Genomic DNA, 23657 nt, shown 5'->3' on the forward strand with positions numbered 1-23657 from the left:
CACATCAAAAATATCTAGTGCAAGTTGCAGCAGAGTTGGTACTGTTTTGGTTATGCACATGCCTGCATTTTAATAATGTGGAATGGTTTTAGTATGTCACACATGACTTTAATCCCGTTTTGCAGGATGACGATGCAGAAGCAATCCTTGCTGCAGATTTTGAAATTGGTCACTTTCTGAGAGAGCGTATTGTCCCACGATCGGTGTTGTACTTCACTGGTGAAGCTATAGAAGATGACGATGATGTAAGTAAATAACATCCAGTTTTCTGTACCTTTTGGAAAAGGTTTTTATTTGTGTACATCTTGGGATGGGGTGGTTATTACCTCAGCCTATGGCTTGAGTTATTGTGCTTGGTGACCATAAATGGGTCTTGATTAAAACTGCTCATTTGAAGATGGGCCTCAAGGTATTTAGGGACAATGGGAAAAGGCTTTTTTGTTTATGTTGGCTTTTTCTTTAGCTGGATTACTCCTGTGTTCTATGCAGCTGGTGCAGTAGTAGCCCTCAGTCATGTTAGTTTGTCAACCACTACCTGTGATCTTAAAGGTCCAGGGCCATTTGTGGGTTCATGTCCCCTTATAACCGTTCAGAGCCCAGAACTAAATGGCCATCTGCATTAACTGCAAGGTAGACAGCACATTTTCCTCTCTTGTGATGCAGTGGACTCTGGGCATTTAGTACCGCAAGCCTCTGGAAAGGGGTTTTGTGCCACAACTAACCTCAAAGCAAAGTTCAGTTTGTGTACCACTAATCTCCTCTGCCTGAGAATATTTAACAAGAGACCCCTTCACTGTCTGTAGGCATTCATCATCTAGCAGACGTGCCTTTAAATAGCTTCCAGTCATGTCAAATTGCTCACTTGTCGAAGGCTGACTAAGATCAGTCACAAGGCAAAGCTCTAGAGTGGCCCACCTCCTTTCTGACAGATAATTTCAGATTATGGAACCCGCCTGTCTAACACTATGCCAGCTAAATGTGTAGTCCCACAGGGTTTGTCTGTCCCACATTTTTCAACATGTATATGCACCCATTGGCAGATATCAGTCTGGGCGGTCTCATCTCCGATGCTTGACATATCTGGTCTCCTTTGCGAATGGCCCAAACTTGAAACTTCATCAATTAGTGCCCTGTCTGAAGAGTCAAATTGAATGGCCAACTGTTGCCTAAAATTAATGGTGACAAAGCAGAATTGTGCCTGGTGAATAACCATTCCCCCAGGCCTGTTTAGCTTGCCGAAGGACCTGGGAAATACTCCTGTTCCCAAACTATCCATAAAGAGCCTGGGTATGTGGCTGGACAAAGCACTAACAATAGACAATCAAGCCAATAAATCCGCAGTCACGTGCTTTGGTGTTCTTGGAATGATCCAAAGGATTGGGCTTATGCCAGAACACCTTAAAAGAATTTATTCAATCCCTGGTGGTGTCCCGCCTTGATTATGGCAACTCCCATCTGGGCTCACCAAAATGTCACAAATAGCCAGCAGGTCGTACAAAATGCGGCGGCTAGGTTATTGCTCAGAACCCAAGACACAAATCGGTAAAAGCATCCCTGCAACTGCTCCACTAGTTACTCATTGATGCCAAGATCAAGTTTAAATCTTTGCCTTGCTCAAAGCAATTAACATCAGTGGCCCCTCGGAAAATCAGACCTCATCTCTGCGTATATTTCTATAAGATGCCTTAGTTCTGGAAGTGCTCATAAGACTGTCTTGTGCAGACCTAAGAGCAAGATGAGGCGGCAGATCGTTCTCACACCTGGTCCTGAAGTTGTGAAACTCCAAGCCCCGGAAACGGAGACTGCTCGATTAGGAGCCCAGCTTCAGCAAGAAGCTTAAGGCATGGTTATTCCCACTAAGCCCCAATGATCCACCCTCTTACAGCACACATTTAGTGCTGGGAAACCCTTGGGCAGCCATGTGCTTTACAAAAGACTGAACAAACCTAGAAACATACTATAGGATGGTCCAATGCACTCATGCCCATGCTTGGATACATGAATGTGCCCCCCGCCGGATCTCCTACATATATGGCTGGAGTGGGATGAAGCATGCTAATTTACCTTGCCTCCCTGGCACCATTAAAGCCCGCCTCAATGCTGCTGCTAGACTCCTAACTGGCTCAAATAAATTCGACCACTTATCCCCCTCACCTTAAAGCTCTCAACTGGCTTCAGTTCAAGGCCAGAATCCAACTTAAGCTGGCTTGCATCACTCACAAGGTGCTACACTCAAACTCACCGACGTTCTTCACCCAAAAACTTGTAGGCTCCAGAGGAGCCAGAAAGTTCCGATCCGCCAAACCTTTTGCTCCAATCTGCACAATTGCGTTGGGGGAGAACCACATACAATCGTGGCTGCACCAAGAATTTGGAATTCACTCCTGCCCGCCATTCGAAAAATTCCATCCCTGGCACACTTTAAAATGGAGGACAACTTTCCTTATGGGCAAATCCCTCTACTAACAATCACCTTAGTGACTTTGTGCTACCCTCCTGTTAGCTCTCAAGATGTCTGGATGACACCCACCTGGCACCTCTCTGTACATCCCACCCTGGATCTGAGACAACGTGTCTCTTGAAAAACGTATCTACCAGTTTTATCCTAACTGTTTCTGTCTGATCCCAAATGTATCCACCCCTCCGAAGTCCCTTGTATACTACTTGTCATTCCTGTAAAGCGCTCGGATACCCTTATGGGTCTGGTTTGTGCTCTATAAAACTAAAATAAATAAATCTGTGGCCCATTCCAGTACCAGTTAACTTAAGATAGATGGTTCAAATAGGACTATTTTGGGGTCTTCTCCAGCTTTAATGAAGCCAAACATTCCTCAGGGTCAGGCTCTAATTTTTTTCTATGCAAATTAGATCTCTTGTATGACTTCTCAAGAACTTTCTTTGGGGGGGCTGGAAGATTAAAGTCCCACTACTACCTAGACTGGCTGTCATGGTTTAAATGTTTGATTCCTAGGGGTTTAAACTGGGTCATAAGAATACATTTGTGTGCTGTAATGTGTCTGTGTAAACCTTTTGTTGTGCAGCATGGCGGTTCCTAATTACATTCATTTTTTTTTTTAGTATGATGAAGAAGGCGAAGAAGCGGATGATGAGGTATTATTCGTATGTCTATTGTATTACTGGTATATGGGGGGGGAAGAGGGTGGTCTAATGCTTTTCTATTGGGTAACTGGAGGCAAGCGATTTGGGCCACAAACTAGGCAATCTGTTTTAATAGTAGGGGTATTCAGTAACTACAATAAAATCTTAAATGTATTTATACATTGAATTAACTTCTACACTACTGGTCAGCAGTGACGTCTATTGATCTGCACAGGTTTTTTTGAAACCTAATCGTGCAGGTCTCGCAAGCATAGCTGTCTGAAAATTGTGTCCCCCCCTAGAATGCTGTATTAAGGACTGACTGCCCTATTGAACCTACGGAGGGGGTAATACAGCCTCCTTTAGCAAACTAGTCTTGGAAGAATATTCCATTCCCAGGCTAGTGTGAGTAAGTCTTGTGAATTGAGGTTCATTTCCTGGCTTGCCTTGGAAATAATTGAACATTACCTGTATTGGTGCTAGTGGGCCAAGTATCCGTTTTCCTGTAATGCCTGTGGCTGACAGCCTATAGTTATCTGCAGTCCACTGTTGGGCCTAGTTTTAGTAACTTTTGTCCAGTCACCCCTAGCAGCATTGGAGGGAATATTTGGCGTCTGAGAGTACTCTTTACTAGCTTTTGGAGTTTGCTTTTGAGCTTTGCCTCATGCCTGTAGCTTCTGTCCTGGTTGAAAGATTACTCTTAGGCAGAAGCCAATCATGTTGAGGATGAACTTATGGAATATGATATGCAGTAGCAGATCACATTCCCAGATAGTCCCGACCACAGAACCCAATAATTAATCTGAAATACAGAGGAGAAGATGGTAGTGGGCAGTTGAAAGGTCGGAGGTAAAACCCTTTAACAACGGACTGTGGATAGTCCTTGACGTGCTTTCTGGCTGTTTTTACTTCAGGTAAGTCTTTGTTTGTCGTTTTTGTCCCCCCCCCCCCCCCCCTTAGTGGTATCCGAAATGTTCTCAAGGTATTATTGTATCATTGCTTAATGCCCATCTTTCTTGACAGGAGGGTGAGGAGGAAGCTGATGAAGAAAATGATCCAGATTACGAGCCCAAGGTAAATGGTCTTCTTCTCAGTTGGTTTAAGAGTTCGTTTCTATGATTGTGCACTTTGTTAAGGTTACTCAATCATTTAGTATCAATGAAAAAATCTGTCCATTTTAATAAACAGGCCAGTTTGGATACTAAATGGCAAGATAACAAGTCAAGATAACAATCTTTGCTAATTTGCTGTGTCTAATTTGTAAGCATGTTTCTTCCTTCATACATCCGTTCCTCTTCGTTTTTCCTCACTAGGTTTAAATCTTGTAGAAATCTTGTCCTGGGTAGGTAACGCTTGCCATTTTTAACACTGCATTAACACACTAACTGTCTTGGGTGTTAGTCTGCAAAGCATACCACTAATCTTTAACCTGAGCAAGAGATTGCTATTGTGTATCCATTATGTGTGAAGAAAATGTTAGTTTGATTATTGGTAATGAGGAACTGCATTGATAAACCTACAGTTAATTCTTGGCTATCGGTTTATTACTCATTCATATTGGACTTGTATATTTAACCCACCTACTTAAAATTTTTCTTGTTACTGGCGCACATTTTTTTCACTCAAGCAGTGAAACCTTTTTAAAAACCAAACCCGCATGGAATCCTTTACTAAGAACCATGCATTTGCCAGACTTTTTTGCTTCCCCGCCCCCCACCCCCAATAAAAATAAAGGTGTGTTTTTTGGTGGGAGTCTTACTCCGCAGCTCCCTGATAACAGGACCCACTCCTGTTCTCCACTAATTGTCCCCTGGTGGTCCAGGTCCCGATGGTCATGCAGCCTAACAGTTACAGAGGGGGGTGCATGCCCCCCTCCTTGGGCATTTGTACATCCTGGGAATCGCCACCTCCCTAGGGCTATTTTCTTTGTAATGGGAGGGGCTCCCCCAAAAAAGTCCCTGGGACCACCTAACCAGGCCCTGGAACCACCCCAGGGCCAAATTCTATTGATTTTAAATAGGCGGGGGGGTTGCGTATGTGGCCCACCCTCCCGGGCTGGTCCCTGCCCTGGGGATCGCTACCCACCTAGGGCAGTATCCTGCTGTATACCAGGGTGAACACCCCTGGAACATAAATGTTTGCTGTGGCTTGGTGGAAGCTTTGATGGCTCCAGCCAAGTCACAGCAAACCCTTCACTTCCAGCAAGCGAGAGTGGAGCAATGCTCTCGGTTGCCAGAAGCAGAGCTTTTGTATGGTTCCCTGCCTGCTGTCAAGTGAGCAGGGAAACAGATTAGAGGATTGCTTTAAAACACGGGGCTACATGTTTAGCAGCTCCTGTTGTGTGAAGGCAATGTGGGCTCCCACACGAGGTGGGGTGCAGTCAGCGACTTCAGGCACCTTGATGCTCTCCCTGCAGTCCCATAGCACACTAGGGGCACATAGGACAAATGGCTCGTCCTGTGGAGGGGCTGCCTGTCCTTTTGTTTTTTTTTTTTTTTTTTTTTTTCCCCGAGTTGAAGCTCCACTTATATAAAGCACTAATCATCTTTACTTTGTGCACATGGCCAAGGCAAAGTTATCTGTGGTGTCTACATTCTTGCTTTTTTTAGCGCAAGTGACTGACAAGGGGGGTTCCTTGTCCGAGAGCAGTCAATGGTTCTCTTTCTTAAATGCCCTGAATAATTCCTTTAATCCATAGCACCACTAGCAAACCCACAGCCACTCATACTCGGACCCATAAAGCTACTCACAGACCCACACAGGCACACACCCACTTTCAAAGGTTAGTTAGGAAATACAATTAAACTGTCATGAGTGATATAGAGGTCCAAAGCAGCGCATTGCAGTGGCGTAAGTTGGTTGACTCTGGTTACTAGAACTGCTGAATTACTCTGGTTTTGTATGAGTAAAATATGAGGCTAATGTCCCTGTAACTTTTTTCTTTCTTTCCAGTGAATGTATGCCAGATTTAGCAGCATTGATCCAAGGTCACTACATCAAAGGTGGGAGGGGTGAATGCTTTCAGGAGTGACTTGTCCTGTGAGACTTAGTGTAGACCAGCTCGTTTGAGGATGGGGTAAGGTTGGTGGGGGAAGAGGGAACAGAATTTGAGAGTTATACACCTACTTTATGCTTAAAGAATTTAGCTTCAGTGTCGAACACTTGCCTTGTGTTGATCGTTTATTAGATGTTTCTGTTAATAATTTTAGTCTATTCTTTTCAGCCAGTTTTTTTGCAGTTTCCATCATTCGATTAAATTACTGCATTTTTTCCCCTTATTCATGATCTTGTAATCCAGCAAACATTTTTGTATTTACTTATTTCTAACTCCTAATCTTTCTGACTTTTTTTCTTGTTGCCTCCTCCTTGTTTCAGAGTTTTTAGATCCTCTGAAAAACCAGGGGGCAGAGTGATTGCTAATCCTAGATTTAGAGGCACTGACTGGGGCTAGTAGATTAACTGCTTTTATCCAACCTGTATAGTTAATTACTGCTATATTAGTCCTGTGAATTTTCTGGTACACACTCCTGTAGGATTCAAAGTGCGCTGGTTGCCAGATTGATTGCCATTTGAGACCATTACTCCAAGATCTGATTCCAAAAACTAGAACAAATAAAATGGGGCTATGGCCTGTCCAGGTGAGGAAGAACATCCTAAAAATACCATCTGTCCTGCTTGGTGAGTGGGACCCTTTACCATCTGAGGCCCATACCTGACCATCGTACTCTTCTATTGCCTCTAGATGAAAGTGTCTCCAAGGATGAATAATACTCTATGCTAATCAAAAGATGAAGTCTAATCCGGTTAATCCTGAAGTGGCAGACCTTTCCCCTCTTCTATTCAGCAACCCACTAAAGCTGCAGAGTAGTGAGGGAGGTCTTGTTTTTTTATAAACAAAATGAACACGATTAGAATATTGGAATTGAATACAATGGAGTGCTCCTTGCTTCTACGGGCCAGTAAACAACTGCCGAGCAACATTCCAATGTTGCTTTCGGTCACAGCTTTTGCTGTGAACAAAGGACTCTTGGAGCCAGAGGGGATTTAAACCCAGTTAGGCTCCAAGAGGCCTTTGTTTTATTTGTTAGAACATTCTGCCACCGAGGGCAGAATGTTCTAAAATAGTCTTATAGCCTTTCGTAGCTGTGCAATACTGACCATTAAAGTCACGCTGCCTTGTTAAAGGCACTCTGCTGCGGCTCGCTACTTTAACGCTGGTACCGGCCTTTAATGGCCGGTATAGCCTACTACAGTGAGTTATAAAGCTAGAATATGGTAGGTGCAAGTATTGTTAGTTTACAGTGTTTGAAATGGGAATTTCCTCCAAAACAATACTGATACAATTTCACTTAAGTATCTTTTGGTCAACCATTGCTTTCAGAAGCAGATTTTCCTTACCATATTTATTATAGATAAGCTTTCTCTCCTATAAACGTGCCTAATGCAGATAGAAATTACACTAACCTGTCACACTCCACGTGAGCCCAGTTAGGTCTGACATTCGTATTGTGTAGCGGTTCTCTGCCACACTTTCAGTGAAGTGATATTATTGTTAACCTAGATTTGCTGTTCTGAATTTATATATTTGATCAAACTGATGTTGGGTCATTTGGAAGAAATTTACCAGCCTCATTAAAACCTTTCTCTAAGATATTACAATTTTCATGCATGTCTGGTTTACCTATTTCTCTTATTCCTGACACAGCCTCTGAGGTAAAGTTAGCCTGAGGAATTTGGTGACCGAAGTGGCCCAAAACTCATAAACCAGACTATACTAATGCATGCCTTAATTTGAGTGCTATTGAAGAGGAAGTGCTTCAGTGATTGCCTAGATTGGCTTTTACTGCTAACCAATGTTCAATCTTGTGAAAATGTTTTCTTAACCAAGATGAGCTGATTTTGTGTGTATACTGCTCCTAGTAGAAAATCGATTCACACACTGAGACTAGGGTAATAACATCCTGGGCTTGGTATTAGAGCTTGTCAAGTCCCATGCAAGAAATGTGATCCAGACATTATCCCGTGATTTGCAGCCTGGACTATCTGGCGCAGTTGTGGCTTTAGATGGCTGCCCTCTTATGTAATTGTATCAAATACAGCTCTCAAAGGCATGCTGTATTAGTATGGACTTAAAGCCCTGCCCACACTCTACCCATATTTTTCATTGGCTTGTCATTGTCCTTGGAAATGCTGGCTTCTGATTCATTGAAAGGTTTTAGTGCCTCCTTAGTACAGCCTGTCTTCATTTGTAACCTCCCATGAGGACTGAATCTTTTACTTCTGTTCTACTGTGTTTACAGCCTGTGTACATTTTCTATAATGAGCATCTACTCAAACACTACCTGCTACGGCACCCACTTTGTTTGCAACATTTGCAGGACGCTGCTTTCACAGCGTCTGCCACTTCTGTTTTAATGTCAGCAGCTAGCACGCTCTGCTGAATTCGGAAACTTGCTCTCTGTAGGCTGGAATTCTTGTCCGTGTTTGATGGAGTTGTCACTGACTAGGACAGTCTCTCCTGGCCCATGCAGCTTCTTGTTTTTCCCCAGTCCTTTGCCTGCTTGTCTATGCAGCACATGAGTAGCACTATGCTACCTCGCTTCTCCCTTATAACAGAGGCACTGCTGGTCAAGGCATGAACTGGATGGGGAAAGAAACGGAGGGGTGCAATGGCCTCCAGGCCCCCTGCCACCCACCACAATGTCAGGCTGGACGGGTCCATGCTAGGCTGGAGCCTAGCCCATCTCGTTTGCACTCTTGTCACTGTCTGGCTACCCACCCACTGATCTCAGGCGAGGCACCCCCTCCCCCACACACTAGCACTCCATAACACCGGTCCCGCTGACTCCAGGTGCGTGAGCTCCCACTGTCTCAACCCTCTAGGCTGCCCAGAGCATCAACCAGTCCTGCAGATCTTGTGGATCGCCACAGCTCATCACTGGCCATGCCCTACTGTCACACTTTGCAGGGAGCTCGACTGGCAAACCACCCAGTTGGGTCTGGAATACGGGTCTCTTCCACAGCCATACTAATATGTCCGCTAGCTTTTCGTGGCTGTTCATGCCCTCCTCCTCTAGGAATCATATCTGTTGAATCTAAGCCTTTTGAAATGTAATGCATGGCATGGTCATTAAGTCTCATGCCTGCATTAAAGAAGGATCCATTTTGGTGGTGCTTAATACTTGTACGATTACATAATCCGAAGTGCGCAGTTACTCATTCTTAAAATAATATGCTTTGAGACATGCGCTATCTGGCCGCACTACTTTCTAAAATTCCAAACTCATTTGAGCTTGGGAAGAAAATATTTGTATACAATAGGAGCCATACATTTTGGCTCCTAATCAATGTAGGAGCTCAATTTCCCTCCATATTTCACTACCATATGGTAATGGAGTCAGTTTTGCCCTGAGGATTTTACGTTGGGGGTTGAGTGGTGGGTTCTTAATTATTTTGACCGTTGCAAAGGCAAAATTGAGTGACCAGGCTTTGGCCATAATTTCTCACTTGTGGTGATGGAAAGAGCCCCTGTTAATGATGGTAACCCTAATATATTTGCATGTTAATTTGCAAGCAGCTTCCCATTTAAGCTCCAACAATTTATCATCTCAATATTTTCAGCACTGTGGTTTTCATGAAGTTGATGTCCAGCCTGTTTCCAGAAGTAAAACCAGCATTTGGAATGAAATAGGTCTCGCATTGCCAAGTGTTTAAGCTATTAGCATTGTAAATGACAATGTCTTTAGTTTTAAAAACCAAAACCTAATGAAAAGGCTTTGTCATTTACAATGTTAATAGCTCGAACTCGCATAAACACAACCTATTGCAAATGCGTTTAAGTTGGCTCTAACATTGTGTACAGGTACAACCCATAATATTACATTTAACACGTTTAACGCGGCCAAGGGTGGGGCTGCGTCGGCCAACGGTCGTGCGCAGCATCAGGGAATGAGTGATTCTGTGCTGCTAACGGAACGTGTTAATGACCTATGAAGGCTTTCCTTATCTTGCATATCAAGTCTATATTAGTTGCCGTTTTAACTTGGACTTGAAGACTAGTGTATCCTTAAACATTTATCTTCTATAATTACACTGCAGAGCAAGTTTTGACTAGGCAAGTATTTGGAGCAGTTTACATTACTTGAGCAAATGGAATTCAACTAAGCATAGCAGTCAAACACTATCATATGAAACCTCTTTGAACAAAACAGCAGAACAATTGCGAGATTGATAGCAATGGTAGAGCTTGAAACAATGAGACAGGGCTATGTATATCTGCAGAAGGAAAACACCTGTAATGTAGTATACCTTGCACTCACAATTTATCCAATTGTCTACGCCTAGCCTTGGCATTTGATCTATTCTGGTCCCATATCCAGCAAACCAGTCTGCTGCAGTAGGTCCTTTCTATGCTCTTTGAGCCCCTTGTGTGCCTACCAGAACGTATCTATTCTGGATAGGGTAGAACTAGCATTGAATTCCCTGAGTGACCTCCTGGTTTGTTTGGAGTCCAGCCTACTTTACCTTAATAGACTAAACTATCGCTCAGCTTTTTGCTTCAGTGGGACAGTGTAGAATTTTCCAGAATTAGGGTTTTTTATATATTGCATGGTTGCATTTCCTCTGCTATCAGAATCTTCAGCAGTCATCTTTTATATAGGCTGTTAACATTCGTTTTTCAGTGCGAACACCAAAGTGCTGCAGAAGCGTTGAGCGCCACTCCTAGAATCTTATAGGCTGAATTTCTGGTACACAACTAAATTGAGGCATCCTTGAGCTACAGGCATGTGTACCTGCTTTTGCTGCACATGGAGCATGCTTGACTTGTCCAAAAAAGGTCAACACTTTGCACCTGTGGCCATAATTGGATGCAGAGGCTAAAGATTGTTGAAGGGGCACTCTCTGCTCTCCAGATATGTTGGGGCTTGGTTATTGTGCCTCTGAAAGGTAGGTCATGTATTGTGTACAACCACTCTGCCTATAATTGAGCTGCCACCAAGGCTACTATAGGCTTGCGGGTACACTGGGTTGTAGGACATGGACAGTCTGCCCGTTGCTGAACACATGGTTCCTGTCCATAACAGTTAACTTAATGTAGTTTTGATCACTAAGATTGAGGCAGTTGACAATTTGTAGAATAAAATGTGCTCTCCTAAATCGAACAGGACTTGAGGCTGCTCACTTCTGAAAGCGTGGGCTCAATTGGATATACCTATATTTGTACTCCTTACTTTTTAAAGTGGAGGAATTTTACATTGGCACTATGTGGTCTGCATGCATTTACTGCTTTTTTGTTGCTGGTAGACCACAAGATAATACAATTTTGCAGACTGCATTCCATTTATTTTTCAAACTACCACACATCTGAGTAGGTTTAAAATTCACTTGTGTATTTAAGGTATGATTAGTTTACTAAAGTCACTGTCACAGCATTATGGACTTTGAGAATAAACTGATAAAAGGTAACGAATCTGATTAAACTTGGGTTGAAGTTGAATAGGTTCTTCCAGTATTTGTATCGTGAATGTTCCATAGACCACCTGCTAATACCACAGCTTTTTCTGAAAGCCTGTTAACACTTTAGTCTTGCAAATGGCCCTGGTACATGTTCCAGCTTCCCAAGCCTTCAACAGAATTCCATGTCATGGACTACAGCTCCACCGTGCCCAGCTATCCCCCAAACATGCTTTTTGATAGCGGCTCCATTTAAAGGTTAATGTATATTCGATTGCCTTGCCTTAATGAGTGGTGCTGCAATCGGTTTGGTTTTAGACCTTTCAAATTCAAATAATCTTTATTTCGGTCATGAGAGACCATAAAAGATATACAAATTTTTATCATTTAAGAACATTTATGCATATGCTATAAAAAAGTCATAGTTAAAATCTGATTACAAAAAAAAATCATAATTCGAAAAAGAGGAAATGGATTTGTTTCATATAACTTTAGTGTCTCTAATAATTAAAGCATGTGTTCGCCACATTGCTGTCAGGAATTTTGCCATTGCAAACACAGTTGGAGCCGCTAAATCTGTCTTGAGGACTCTATAAGCCGGAGCAAAAGTTCTGAAACCCAAGTTCCTTAAGTAAGGGACCAACCAATAATTCCTAATTTTGCTGTAGGCTCTGCAGAAAAGGACCACATGAAGATCACTTTCCAGTTTGTAGTTGCATGCGGGGCATGCCCCTGAGTCCAGATTGCCTTCCCACGATTTAGTAAGGGACCTCAGGGGAAGAGAGCCATACCTCCATTGCATGTAGATCTTCCGCACAGACACAGATGTCATGGTGTCCAGTACATATTCAGGGCTGTAGGAGTCTTTTATCTTGATAAATGAGTCAGTTGGAGATCCTTCCCGGAGAGAGGACATAGCTTTCTGATGCATAGCTCTGTAGAATAAATTTGAAAGTTCTCTTCTAGAGAGCCTTACGGACGCTACTTCCGGGTTGGACCATAGTTCTGGGACTCCAAGGTAAATACACATATCCCTGATGTACTTTATCCATGGGATTTTAGTGGCGTAGGTTGATCTCAGAAGCTCCTGGAGTTCATTTCTATAGTGTACCCGGTCCTCACTGCTCCAGACGCCTCCAATCGGTCAGAGGTTTTAGGCCCAATACCTCCGTGATTGGTCGTAGCGCCAAATCCATTCTTAGGGGGAGAAGTGGGGTGCTCGGGGGGAGAGCTGCCAGTTGTCTTATAAAGTTATTTTCAGCGACCTGTACCGTGTGTAAAGGTATATGTCCCCATATCTCACCCCCGTAAATAATACCCCCCCTAGCTTGGGTTTTATAAATGTGGATGGCGGGTGTCAGTGGACGCAAAGATGATTTTTTGGCAATTCTTGTAATGGCACCTGCCCTCTGAACCAGCTTTGTTGTTGCTTTTGTTTTATGTGGAAGCCAAGTCAGATTCTGATTGAGGGTTATACCGAGGTATTCTATTACTTGGACTCTCTCTAGGGTTGTAGGTCCCAGGCGAGGGTTTGGGCAGCTTTTAGGTTTGGGGCTTAGAATCATAAATTTGGTCTTGGTTGGATTTATTTCTAGACCTCATTACAAAACCCCAAAAACCCGTTCAGAACCCTTTGAAGCCCCATTGGAGTTTTGGACAGCAGCAGGGTGTCATCTGCAAACATGATTGCTGGCACCCTGCTGCCATTCAATTGTGGTGCATCTGTATTAATGATCCTGTTTAAGTACTCTATCACCCCGTTCACGAATAAGCAAAACAGGGTCGGGCCAGTACACAGCCCTGCCTCACCCCTCTAAGGACTGGGAATCTATCTGTTAACCTACCGCCCTGTTCGAGGCATGTGGGCTGCTAAATTCATATCTGATGCATACGATCTATGCATCAGATATGAATGTTAGCAGCCCTACATGCCAAGAACAGATGCATATTGGTAAGTAGCATATTCAGTTCGAGGCATGTGGGCTGCTAACATTCATATCTGATGCATAGATCGTATGCATCAGATATGAATGTTAGCAGCCCTACATGCCAAGAACAGATGCATACTGGTAAGTAGCATATTCATTCCATATCTAACTCGGGCATAGTTGTTTGAATGCAGCCTAATTAAGATATGGAAAATATCTCTCGGGACACCCAGATCAGCCAGCACCGCCCACAATCTAGCCCGAGGAACTAAATCAAAGGCGGCGCGGAGGTCCACAAATACCGCATAGTGTCCCACCTTCTACGAGCACTGTCTTCCAATATAAAACACTCAGTCTGAGTATTTGATCGACTGTTGAAACTCCTTTCCTAAATCCCGCCTGAAGAGGGCTTAAAATGTCAGTCTCCTCCATCCAGCTCAACAACCTATCAAGAATTAGTCTGCCAAACAACTTTTGGGACACATCAATGAGGCTGATTGGGCGGTAGTTGGCTGGGAGCAGGGGCGGCCCTTTTTATATATCGGGACCACCTCCGCTCCGCTCCCAACCAAGTATCAGGTATTTTCATTCCCCCAGCACTGCATTGAACAGAATCAGGTAAGGTGCCCAAATTCCTGGTTCATGCTTTAAGAGGTCGCCCGGCAACCTATCCAAGCCCGGTGCCTTCCCGGAGGACAGCCCGGCTATCGCCATCCTAATGTCTTTTATAGTGAAGGGTTCGGCAGTCTGTCCCTCAAGGATAATAGGCGGAGCTAATTCTGTCCCCTCATTCTCTAGGGAATATAGCTGCTCAAAGTGTCTTTGACAGACACTTGCAGCAATATTGGGTTCAATAGCCGTGGGAAGATCCCCGCTTCCATGGTTTATTATTCTCCAGAATCTAAGCGAGTCCTTTGTTGCTAGGGACTCCGATAGATTCTCCCAGTGCTGTATGTCTCATTCTATCTTAGCATTTGCTAAAAGTGTTTTATAGGCCCTCCTCCTAGAGGAGATCTCTTCCCTCGTGCCACCTGCTTTTATGATAGATAGGAGGTCATGTTTTGCAGCTCGACAAGCACTGTTGAACCAAGTAACGTTTTTCTGTGTCTGGGTTCTGGGTGGTCTGGTGCTGAAAAGGTGTACTTCAAGCTGCCTAATTAGATGTTCATGTATCTGCGCGGGGTCCTTACTAATTTCCCTAGTGGGGTCTAAGTTCCATAGATGGAAGGCCTCTTCTAGGATTGAAATGATTCCAGCGTAAAGGGAGGCTAACTTATCTTCGCTGGATACAAGATTTTCCCATTTTATCCTCCTTTTGTTATTTTCCAAAAGATGTCCCGATCTTGGCTCCTGCCCGCATGACACACTTTCCTCCAAACAGGGAATGGCGAAGTCTAATAATGCATTATGATCACTGTCCTGTCTTGGCATTACTCTGAAATCCATCACCCTTTTCCAGGTATGCAACTGTACCAGGAAGTAATCTAATCTAGATTCCCTCCCGGCTTTGTTAAACGTGCATTTACTCGGGATATCAGACCTAGTGCGGCCGTTACAAGCTCTCAAGCCATAGGTGAGTTTAATGTGTTTATTTGAACAGCCAGCGGTGCCCATGCTCTCGGAGGTGGAGCCTCAGTGGAGGGAACCTGCCAACTTGAATCCTCCTCTAGGGAGGGTCCATCAAGTAGTCAGGTAACGGTTTGAAATGTGAGTTAAAATCTCCTCCTATTAGGTATGGCATATCCTCTGGGATGGTTTCTAGAAGACAGGACAATGCCTCAATGGTTTTGGAGGAGGCAGCTATTGGGACTGGCCTGGAGTAAATGTTTATTACAAGTAATTTGTAAAGTCCTGGCCATTCGAGTAGAACGGCCAGTATGTCCTCCGATTGCACAGTATATCGTGAAGCTGTGCAACCTAGGTCAGAAGTTACCCAGGTTGCTAGCCCTCCTGACAGTCGGCCTCTTCCTCCCCAACTAGCTTGTATTGAAAATGTTTGGAAGCCCCTGTGCGTAATCTCCTCCCTGGCCCAGGTCTCTTGGAAGAGACAGATGCTTTGAGAGTTTATTAATTCGACCCATGAATCTGAGTCTATTTTGTTGGCCAAGCCTGCCAGGTTCCATGAAAGCATTTTAATTGTTTGAGGGACGTGATGCCCAGTCAACATCGTAGTTTGATTGAGCAATTCCCTGTCACTAGCTGCATATGCGGTTGGTGTGGGTAATTTCCCCCTTTCGTCAAGAACACTTACTTCTCCACACCCTTCCTCCACGTTCACCAAGCCCTCGCCAATGATCATGTCATCTAACCTTGTCTCAGCATTTGGATCAGGTTCATTGCAATCCCCTTAATAGTTCATGCTGTTTCCTCCCCACCAGTATTCATGTGAACAAGGGTTTGTCAACATCCCCAACCTGGGTCTTGCCATCCAACCGTAGGATTATAAATCGGGCCAGTAAGATGGTTTTGGCACTGTGACGGTGGAGCAGGTGGAGAAATCCTTGACCATGGTGGGTTGGGGGGACAGTTTTGCTTATTGAGTAGCCCCGTCATAATGCTAATGGGACGTGGATAAAAGAAGGTAAGATCAACGATGTTGATCCCTCCATTATTTGTGTCCCAACCCAGTCTTGTTATCCATCCTGCCACCCTTGAGTCTTGAAAGTTGACCACAATACAGTCCCCCCTCAGGGTTTTGGGAGTGCAACCTATCCATTCTATTCTCCTTACCTCCAATATTAGTCCATCCACTTCCCCTGGCAGAGGCCGCTTCACCCTTAACCAGTGCATAACTTTATTTTTGAGCATCTGGAAGGTTTCTCTCTGTCCCGTTGAGAGTGGTGGGACATTTGTAAAGACTGCTACATAAGGAAAGGAGTCAGGGGTAAGGTTCATTGGGGGTTTCTTTTGAGGTGGCTTTATCAATGATTGTAAGGACGGTTTAGAAGCTATAGGGGCGGGGTGCAGGTTTATTTACCATGGGCTGGTTACTCATTGGGGGAACGGTGGGTGTGATAGTGCCTGTACCAGAAGACGCATTACCGCCTAGTCCCTCGACAAGCGGGGGATTAAGACTAAGCGGCATTGCTTGCGCCTCAGTCTGAGATGTTATTACAATATTAGGACAGTTGTTGGCAGCCCCAGATGTAACTAAATCAAGAGGCTTGGATAATCTACAACTACAATTGTCTAAACACATTGAGCAATTCGATCTCCTCAACCCTCACCAGTCAGGCTTCCGAGCAGGACACAGCACAGAAACTGCTATGACTCACATAATTGACGACGCACTTCAAATGCTAGACCAAAACGACACCTGCCTCCTCATCCTTCTTGATCTCTCCTCAGCATTAGACACCGTTAAACATGAGAATCTACTAGAACTACTAAACACAAGAATGGGCTTATCTGGAACTGTCCAGTGGTTCACTTCCTTTCTTCACAACAGGTCGCAGAAATTCAATAGCAACAACCTGATGTCCTCGCCAATACCTGTAACGCTAGGCGTCCCCCAAGGATCCGCTCTATCCCCAACTCTGTTCAACCTAGTCATGGAACCTCTCACCACCTTGCTACAAGCATCCAATGTACACTTTCACATGTACGCTGATGACACCCAACTTTACCTCAAATTACAATCACCCAATGACATCCTGCTCCTGAACTCAACGATCAGATGCACCCAATCCTGGCTTGACGTTAATCACCTCAAACTCAATGCCCTGAAAACAGAGTTCCTTCTGATCTCACCTCCAGCGAAGATATCCACCACTCAACATTGGCTTAAACTCCTAACCGCACTCAATGTCCAACCCACCATCGTGGACTCAGCAAAATCTTTAGGCATAACACTCGACACTAATCTCAACATGCAGCAACATATCAGCAAGGCAACAAAGGGAGCGAACTTCCAGATCAATACTCTGAGGAAGCTTAAACCCTACCTCCCAGCCAAAGACTTCCAAACTGCAGTACAAGCACTAGTCATCCCACGAATTGAATACGGCAGCACCGCCCTCTGTGGACTCCCCCTAACTACAACCGCACCACTAAAAGCTTCTCTAAATGCTGCAGCGAGACTCATCACTGGGTCAAAAAAGTACTCCCACATTACCCCTGACTTGAAATCCCTGAATTGGCTGCCTTTTGAAGCCAGAATACATCTGAAAATTGCCTGCATGACACACAAGGTGGTACACCTAAACTCACCCGGCTACCTCGCTCAGAAATTGACAATCTCTGGGGGAATTAGAAACACGAGAGGCACAAACAATCTTCTGCTGAAACCTCGAAGATTCCGGAAGGAAAAAACATACAAGCGCTCCTTCTCAGGAATGGCACCTAGGATCTGGAACTCACTCCCTCCCGAAACCAGGCTTATCTCCTCCACTACACTCTTTAAAAAAGAAGTAAAAGCTATCCTCATGGCTAAATACACTTGAACTACTATCTCGAACCCTATTAACACCCTGCACCGATCTGTATTACATGTTTGACCCCTTATTTGTATGAGTTGTCTTATCATTCACATGATTGGCTTTGTAGTCACTTAGTTGTACTATTTGTACTGTGATTTATTGATTTACTTGTTTGACTATGTTCCCCCATGCACCCTTCTATGTAAAGCGCTCTGATATCTGCGAAGATCTTGTTCGCGCTATATAAAACTGTTAAAATAAATAAAATAAATCTCTTCCCAACCGCACTGCCCGACTTAGGTAACACTGGGGAGTTAAATTGTGTCCTTCGTCCCTTCTCCTGCATTATGCATTGGGTGTTGTTCTGGGGCTTATTATTTTCCACTGGCCTTGCTTGGGTTTTTATAAGTGCCTTAGTTGAAAAAAAGTTATCTAGTGCTACTTGCTCAAAGCGGTCTAGGCGGTCAGATAGTTTACTGATTCGTTCCTCTATTGGAAGCAAAATTGACCGTAAGAGATTTTCTAGATCAGGAAGCAGGTTGCTAGAAAGTGGCGGTATAGCATCCAGTGGCAGGTCTGTTTCCGAGGAATTAATACTGGTATCTGAACTATCAAGTAAGACAACATCTCCCTCTTGTATTCTTTTCCCACTGCTGCTAGCTTCAGTCTCGGCCTTGCTGGGGCACGTGCTCCTGCCTACTTTCCTAAGTTTGTGTGGGGGTTTTGCTAAATATTTTTTTGGTGCAGTACCCCTTTTTCTTTTTGAACCTGGTTTGTGTTGGGACAGAGAAACTGGGGCACTTGTTTGTGATGTACATATAATAAGATCGGTATGACTCTCACTGAGATGTCAATTCTGCCGCAGTCCCCTGATTCTCTTCGTTAGTAGAGACATTAGAACGTATTTCGGCAATGTTAGGTAGATTTAAAGATGATAAGGGCGTTACCAGAGCAGGGTAGGTTTGTACTGAGCGCTTGTCTACAGGATGTTTCAAAAGTTCAATAGACAATCTACGCTCAGCACGCCTCTGCAAGCGTTATCTTTGTCAATTTCTACGATGGGCCGGTTAAAGTATTTGTCTAAAGGTCTAATGACTGCAGGCCCGGGCTCGACCAGTAGGGTCATCGGAATAGAACTGGTGGGAGATACAGACATCCTTGTGGGCTCCAATCCTTTTAAAAGCTTGTAGTTTAGCACTTATCTGTCGCAGCCCTTTCCTTTGTACAGTATTTTCCTTCAGGGTCGATGACAGAGGGCTGGCCCAGCCCGGCCCCTGACTGTCCCGCCCTTGTCCCAGGCTTCTCCCGGCGCGCTCCCGCGAAGCGGTAGCACTGGTCACCCTTAAACAACAATACAGCAAGCTCATAGGCTGATAGGCGGGTGGGCGTGGCCAGCGGGGAGAGCAGCCCAGGTGTCTTGAATCGGGCGCGCAGAGTCCCTGCCTGTATGCTCGCAGCCCCGCTGACGCGGTCACCTACCCCGCGCTCCTCTCTGAAAGGTTCCCAGACAGCCAGCAGCTTCAGCAGACAAAGGCGCTGCGGGACCCGCAAAGTGGGTCCAGTGAGGCGCTGTGGTGATCCTTGAATGCAGGGACTCGCTGGGTCGCAGAAAAAGAATCAAGGACCAGGTAGGGGCTTGCAACCTTTCATTTACTTGCCTTGATTGGACTTCAAGGATCCTTATTCCTTTGTGCAGGATTTGATAGGCAACGAAACCGGGTGTAGCTTGTCTTCCAAGCTCTAAAGATGGCAAAGGGTCCACCCATTTTATAAATCTGAAATTTGTGTGGATGCCAGCATTCAAATTTTGTTGGAAAATTAAGAAAGCCTACCGACACTAACCTTAACTTCAGATGGGACTATAATAAATTGCAAGCTGTTAACCAACCATACACTTCAAGCAAAAAAAGTGGTTAATTCGAAGCCTACATGGATTAACGAGATGAAGTCTCCTGTCTATAGGCACATGCATAAAGGACCTTCCATTTTTACAAATTTATTGTAAATTTGGTCTGGGATCCTGCATACAGGTGTGAATATTAAGTGTTACTCTAATTTGTTGTTAGTCTAATTGCTACACTAGGAATGCTGTAAGAGGGTAAAGCAGGTATAGTGCCTACCTTCTCTCTTGGCTCCTGTACTGCAGCCTCTGTTAGGCCTCTTGGAAATGTTCTATGGTCAAAGGCTGCTTACCTTTCTACCCAGTTAAAGGGGGCGGCCTTTGAGTAAATTGCCAGCTTACACAACTTTTCTAATTACCTTGTGCCATCAGTGTACTTGAGCGTTATAGAAATGACATTCCTTTGTGCAGTAGAGGTGGGAAATCATTTTTCAGTTAGACATGTCTGTTTGGTATGAAAGTCTATGCGGTAGGCTAAGATGCACTTTTCTTGAATCTCCTTAGGATAGTTAACCATTGAATGCTGGTCCCTGAAACTTGTGCAGTTTGTGCAGCACTAGCAACCCAATAAATTGTAGCATCCCTAATTCAGCTGGTTTAAACGAACCCCTAGCATACACAAATGTCAGCAGATCTAATCAATCGCTTGTACCTTTAGGGTTGGAAATGAAGTGTGAAACTAATTTTCATTGTCCTTTATCCTATAAAAAAGTGATACACTTTGACAGACTATCTTTAAAAATATGATGTCTTTTTCTATACATAAATCTTTCATGATGCTATACATGTATAACATGAATGCAATTCTAAATTCTAATCTCTTTTCTCTTGCAGAAGGATCAGAATCCAGCAGAGTGCAAACAGCAGTGAAGCCGTGTGTAAATAAGTGGCCTTGAGGATTTACCTGCACTGTAATAGCCTACACAATTAGTTACTTGCAGCCTTATGTTTTTGTATTTCTTGGTAGAATCAAGTAAATGAATTTTTGTTAAAATATAAATAAAACATTTAAAGAAGTTACAAATGTAAGACTCCATTCTACTTAGCATTTTAAGGCTCATTTTCTTGCATATTTAAAATGCAGAAAATCCTGGCATGAATGTTAGTTCACTGCTCCATTGTTTGGTTCTTGTGAAGTCTTGTCATGTAGTTTTTGACTGCAGCCTTGGAGGGGTCATAAACTGTTTTCCAAGATTTATTTTAGAAAGTCATCTCCTCGAACCAACCAAAGTATTTCAGCCCAGTAGTTGGGGGTTTGTCTGCTTGCACTAGTTGTGCCTTTCCATTACATCTCTACAAATGCAGTACTCTGTGCTCACTAGGAGACAGTGCATTTTCAATTTGACTATTTACAAGACTAATGCTCCTGGCAAAAACGGATAACAGACAATGTCTAATGTTCATAACAGCTTGTTTGCAATGGGTTTTTGTATTTTATGTGACGGTGATCTACAAATAAAATCTAGTCACCTTATTAAGGTTATTGTTTACCACTGGGGTGTGAATAAAACCTAGTATTTTCAGAAACCAGGTATTTGGTGTTTTTCTATGTCAACATTTTAGATGAACTAGTCCTTTAAAAAATGTGTTGTGCATCAACTATAGCATAATGCACTTTATTTCACCGATGAAACTTTAAATTAAGTTACCTGTAACAAGTTATCCAGTATTGGTATCTTTCATAGATGCACATGCTTGAATCATTCCCCGTCGTGGAGTGCCACTGTACCATAGTAAGCAGTACGTCTTGTACCATAAGCCGTAATGGGAATAGAATTCACTCCTATAGCATACTGAAGTACTTTTTTGTAAAAATGAACCAATCATTAAAAAAAAAATCATGATATATAAACAATCAGACAACAGTGCCCTCTAGAACCCTTCAGACAGAGGCTAAAACCCCAAGTTTTTAAAGCACAAGGGGTCTAAAAGCTCACCTAAACCAAGGGGAGCCTCTTTGGGGAGGATTGGTTATGTGAATCTATGAAAATGTAATATTGCCCAACTACACTTGCAGGCAAGTAACTTGATGATCGAGGCGGATGAGCTGCAGAATTCATACTTTTGCATAGATCACCTTCTGGTGTTCGGCTCCGATGATTGCAGTCTGTCTTGAAAGAAGTCTTTGTAGCCTCAAGAGGTGACTCCTCCCTTGGACGATTGTGCGCATGGACATTGACTCCATTCTCTGAATTTTTTTTCTGCCATATGGTTTGGATGTTACTACAGCAGTTCGGTACCGCGTTCCCAAAGCTTTTTCGACATGCAAAACATCACAACTCTATTGTTAGTTTACGTGCCCTTCAATGCACCAACTCAAAAATACTGTTTCGGTTGTCAGTGCATGCCGCTGGGCCTACTGACTCCTTTTGGGCCTAGGGCTAATGGGAAGGACTTCATTTAAAAAATGCCCTAGCCTAGAGCTAAATTTCCACACAGCGACCATCACAAGGTCTGCAACCTTTGTCTCTCGCCAGATCACATGGGAAAAGATTGCTAAGCTTGCGCCTCCTTTTGATCCAAAAAGACTGATTGCCGGGCTTGACGTTATGGTGCAGCTATCTGCACTGGTGCCAGAAGACCTCTTCGACTAGGGCCCAGACGTTGCAGAGGGGTCTGAGGCGCTCAACTTGTCTGAAGCCAACTCAGATTACCACATCACTCCAGGTCAACTAGTGAGTAAAACAGCCCCTACTCCACCCGAGAAGGAAGGCTCTGGTCAAAACTTCACCTGAAGGTCTTAGTTGTGACCGAAGAACTTCAGAAGCCCCACCTCTAGGCCCAGCTCCGAAGACAAAGGAAAAGCCTTCCGGCAGCTCGGGACCAAGCAAGCCACATATGTGCCCAACAAACAGTTGGTACTGAAATCAGGAAGCTCTTTGGCACCAGAAGGCCTCGGATCCGAAAAACCCCAAAAACCTTTGAATCCGAGAGAATTGAAGCCAAAGGATCAAAAAACCTCCTGCTCCAGAGCAGAAATCAAAACCATGTTCAGAACCAAAAAATCTTCACCAAAAGGACTCAAACCAGGAAGAACTGTTCCAACCAGATCCTATCAATCCGAAACACATTGCATGTGGACCCTAAAACAGGCCATATTGATCTCCCCACAAACAAGAAATTTGACACCGCACACTCATGAGGTGCCTGTGAAGAAGAAACTTTGCAACTTCACCCCTACAACCCTCTACTGTTCTTCCTACTAAGCCTTTATCTCCTGAATTCTCCCATACACTCCTTGACTCTCTCCACACACCACCACAGGATGATTACCTAGGGGACGTAGGTGGACATAATGACCCTTTAGATAACCCTGATACTACTATACCACTGGACACATGGGCAGATTACCATGATCCTGCAGATCTTCCAGACCGTCAGGATCCAGAGGCATACCAAACACTTCCATAGCCCCAGATGACAACTTAAGGGTTTAGTCCGCTTATTAAAAGGGCTGCCTAATATCATGGCATACAAATGCATTCAGACACCATGGAGAAAGACTTCCTGGTAGATACTTTTGCCCATTCACAAAGGACAATACACACACTGCCCATGCTCAAAGGTGTCATTAAACACTCACCAGACATCAAGGACCCCGTCAGGACCAGAATTCACAACCCTTGCATTGATGAATATAAACCTGCCCCAAATGATCCCATGTACATTAAAGATCTGAAAAATAGGTTAGTATTAGATTCCTTACCGTAGAATATCCCCAGGCGTCAGACTGGATCCGGAAACTTTTGCGTAGCAGTACCCTTGCGCGTCTGTAGGCGTCGGCTGTGGCTCCACATCTGTCATCATGGGCGCCGGGATGGTGTCTCTGGAGTACTTAGACGCTGCCCTCACGAGCTG

At 44.0% G+C, this 23657-nt stretch overlaps 1 protein-coding gene across 12 annotated transcripts in view; it reads left to right on the top strand.

Moving 5' to 3' along the window:
* Positions 1-21326, top strand: part of NAP1L1 (nucleosome assembly protein 1 like 1) — a 47333-nt gene extending 26007 nt beyond the window's left edge. For 3 of the 12 annotated variants that reach the window (XM_078678467.1, XM_078678535.1, XM_078678474.1), the window contains exons 12-15: positions 126-245; positions 3079-3111; positions 4123-4173; positions 20634-21326. In XM_078678467.1, the coding sequence (XP_078534593.1) occupies positions 126-245; positions 3079-3111; positions 4123-4173; positions 20634-20669 (240 nt within the window). In that variant the 3' untranslated portion in view covers positions 20670-21326. Of the gene's footprint in view, positions 1-125; positions 246-3078; positions 3121-4122; positions 4174-4412; positions 4442-6051; positions 6102-20633 lie in introns of all 12 variants that reach the window. The other 9 variants (XM_078678448.1, XM_078678527.1, XM_078678457.1 and 6 more) reach the window with 7 other exon arrangements.
* The last annotated feature ends 2331 nt before the right edge of the window (positions 21327-23657 follow it).

This window comes from Lissotriton helveticus, chromosome 1_1 (genome assembly GCF_964261635.1).
Source record: "Lissotriton helveticus chromosome 1_1, aLisHel1.1, whole genome shotgun sequence".
NCBI lineage: Eukaryota > Metazoa > Chordata > Amphibia > Caudata > Salamandridae > Lissotriton > Lissotriton helveticus.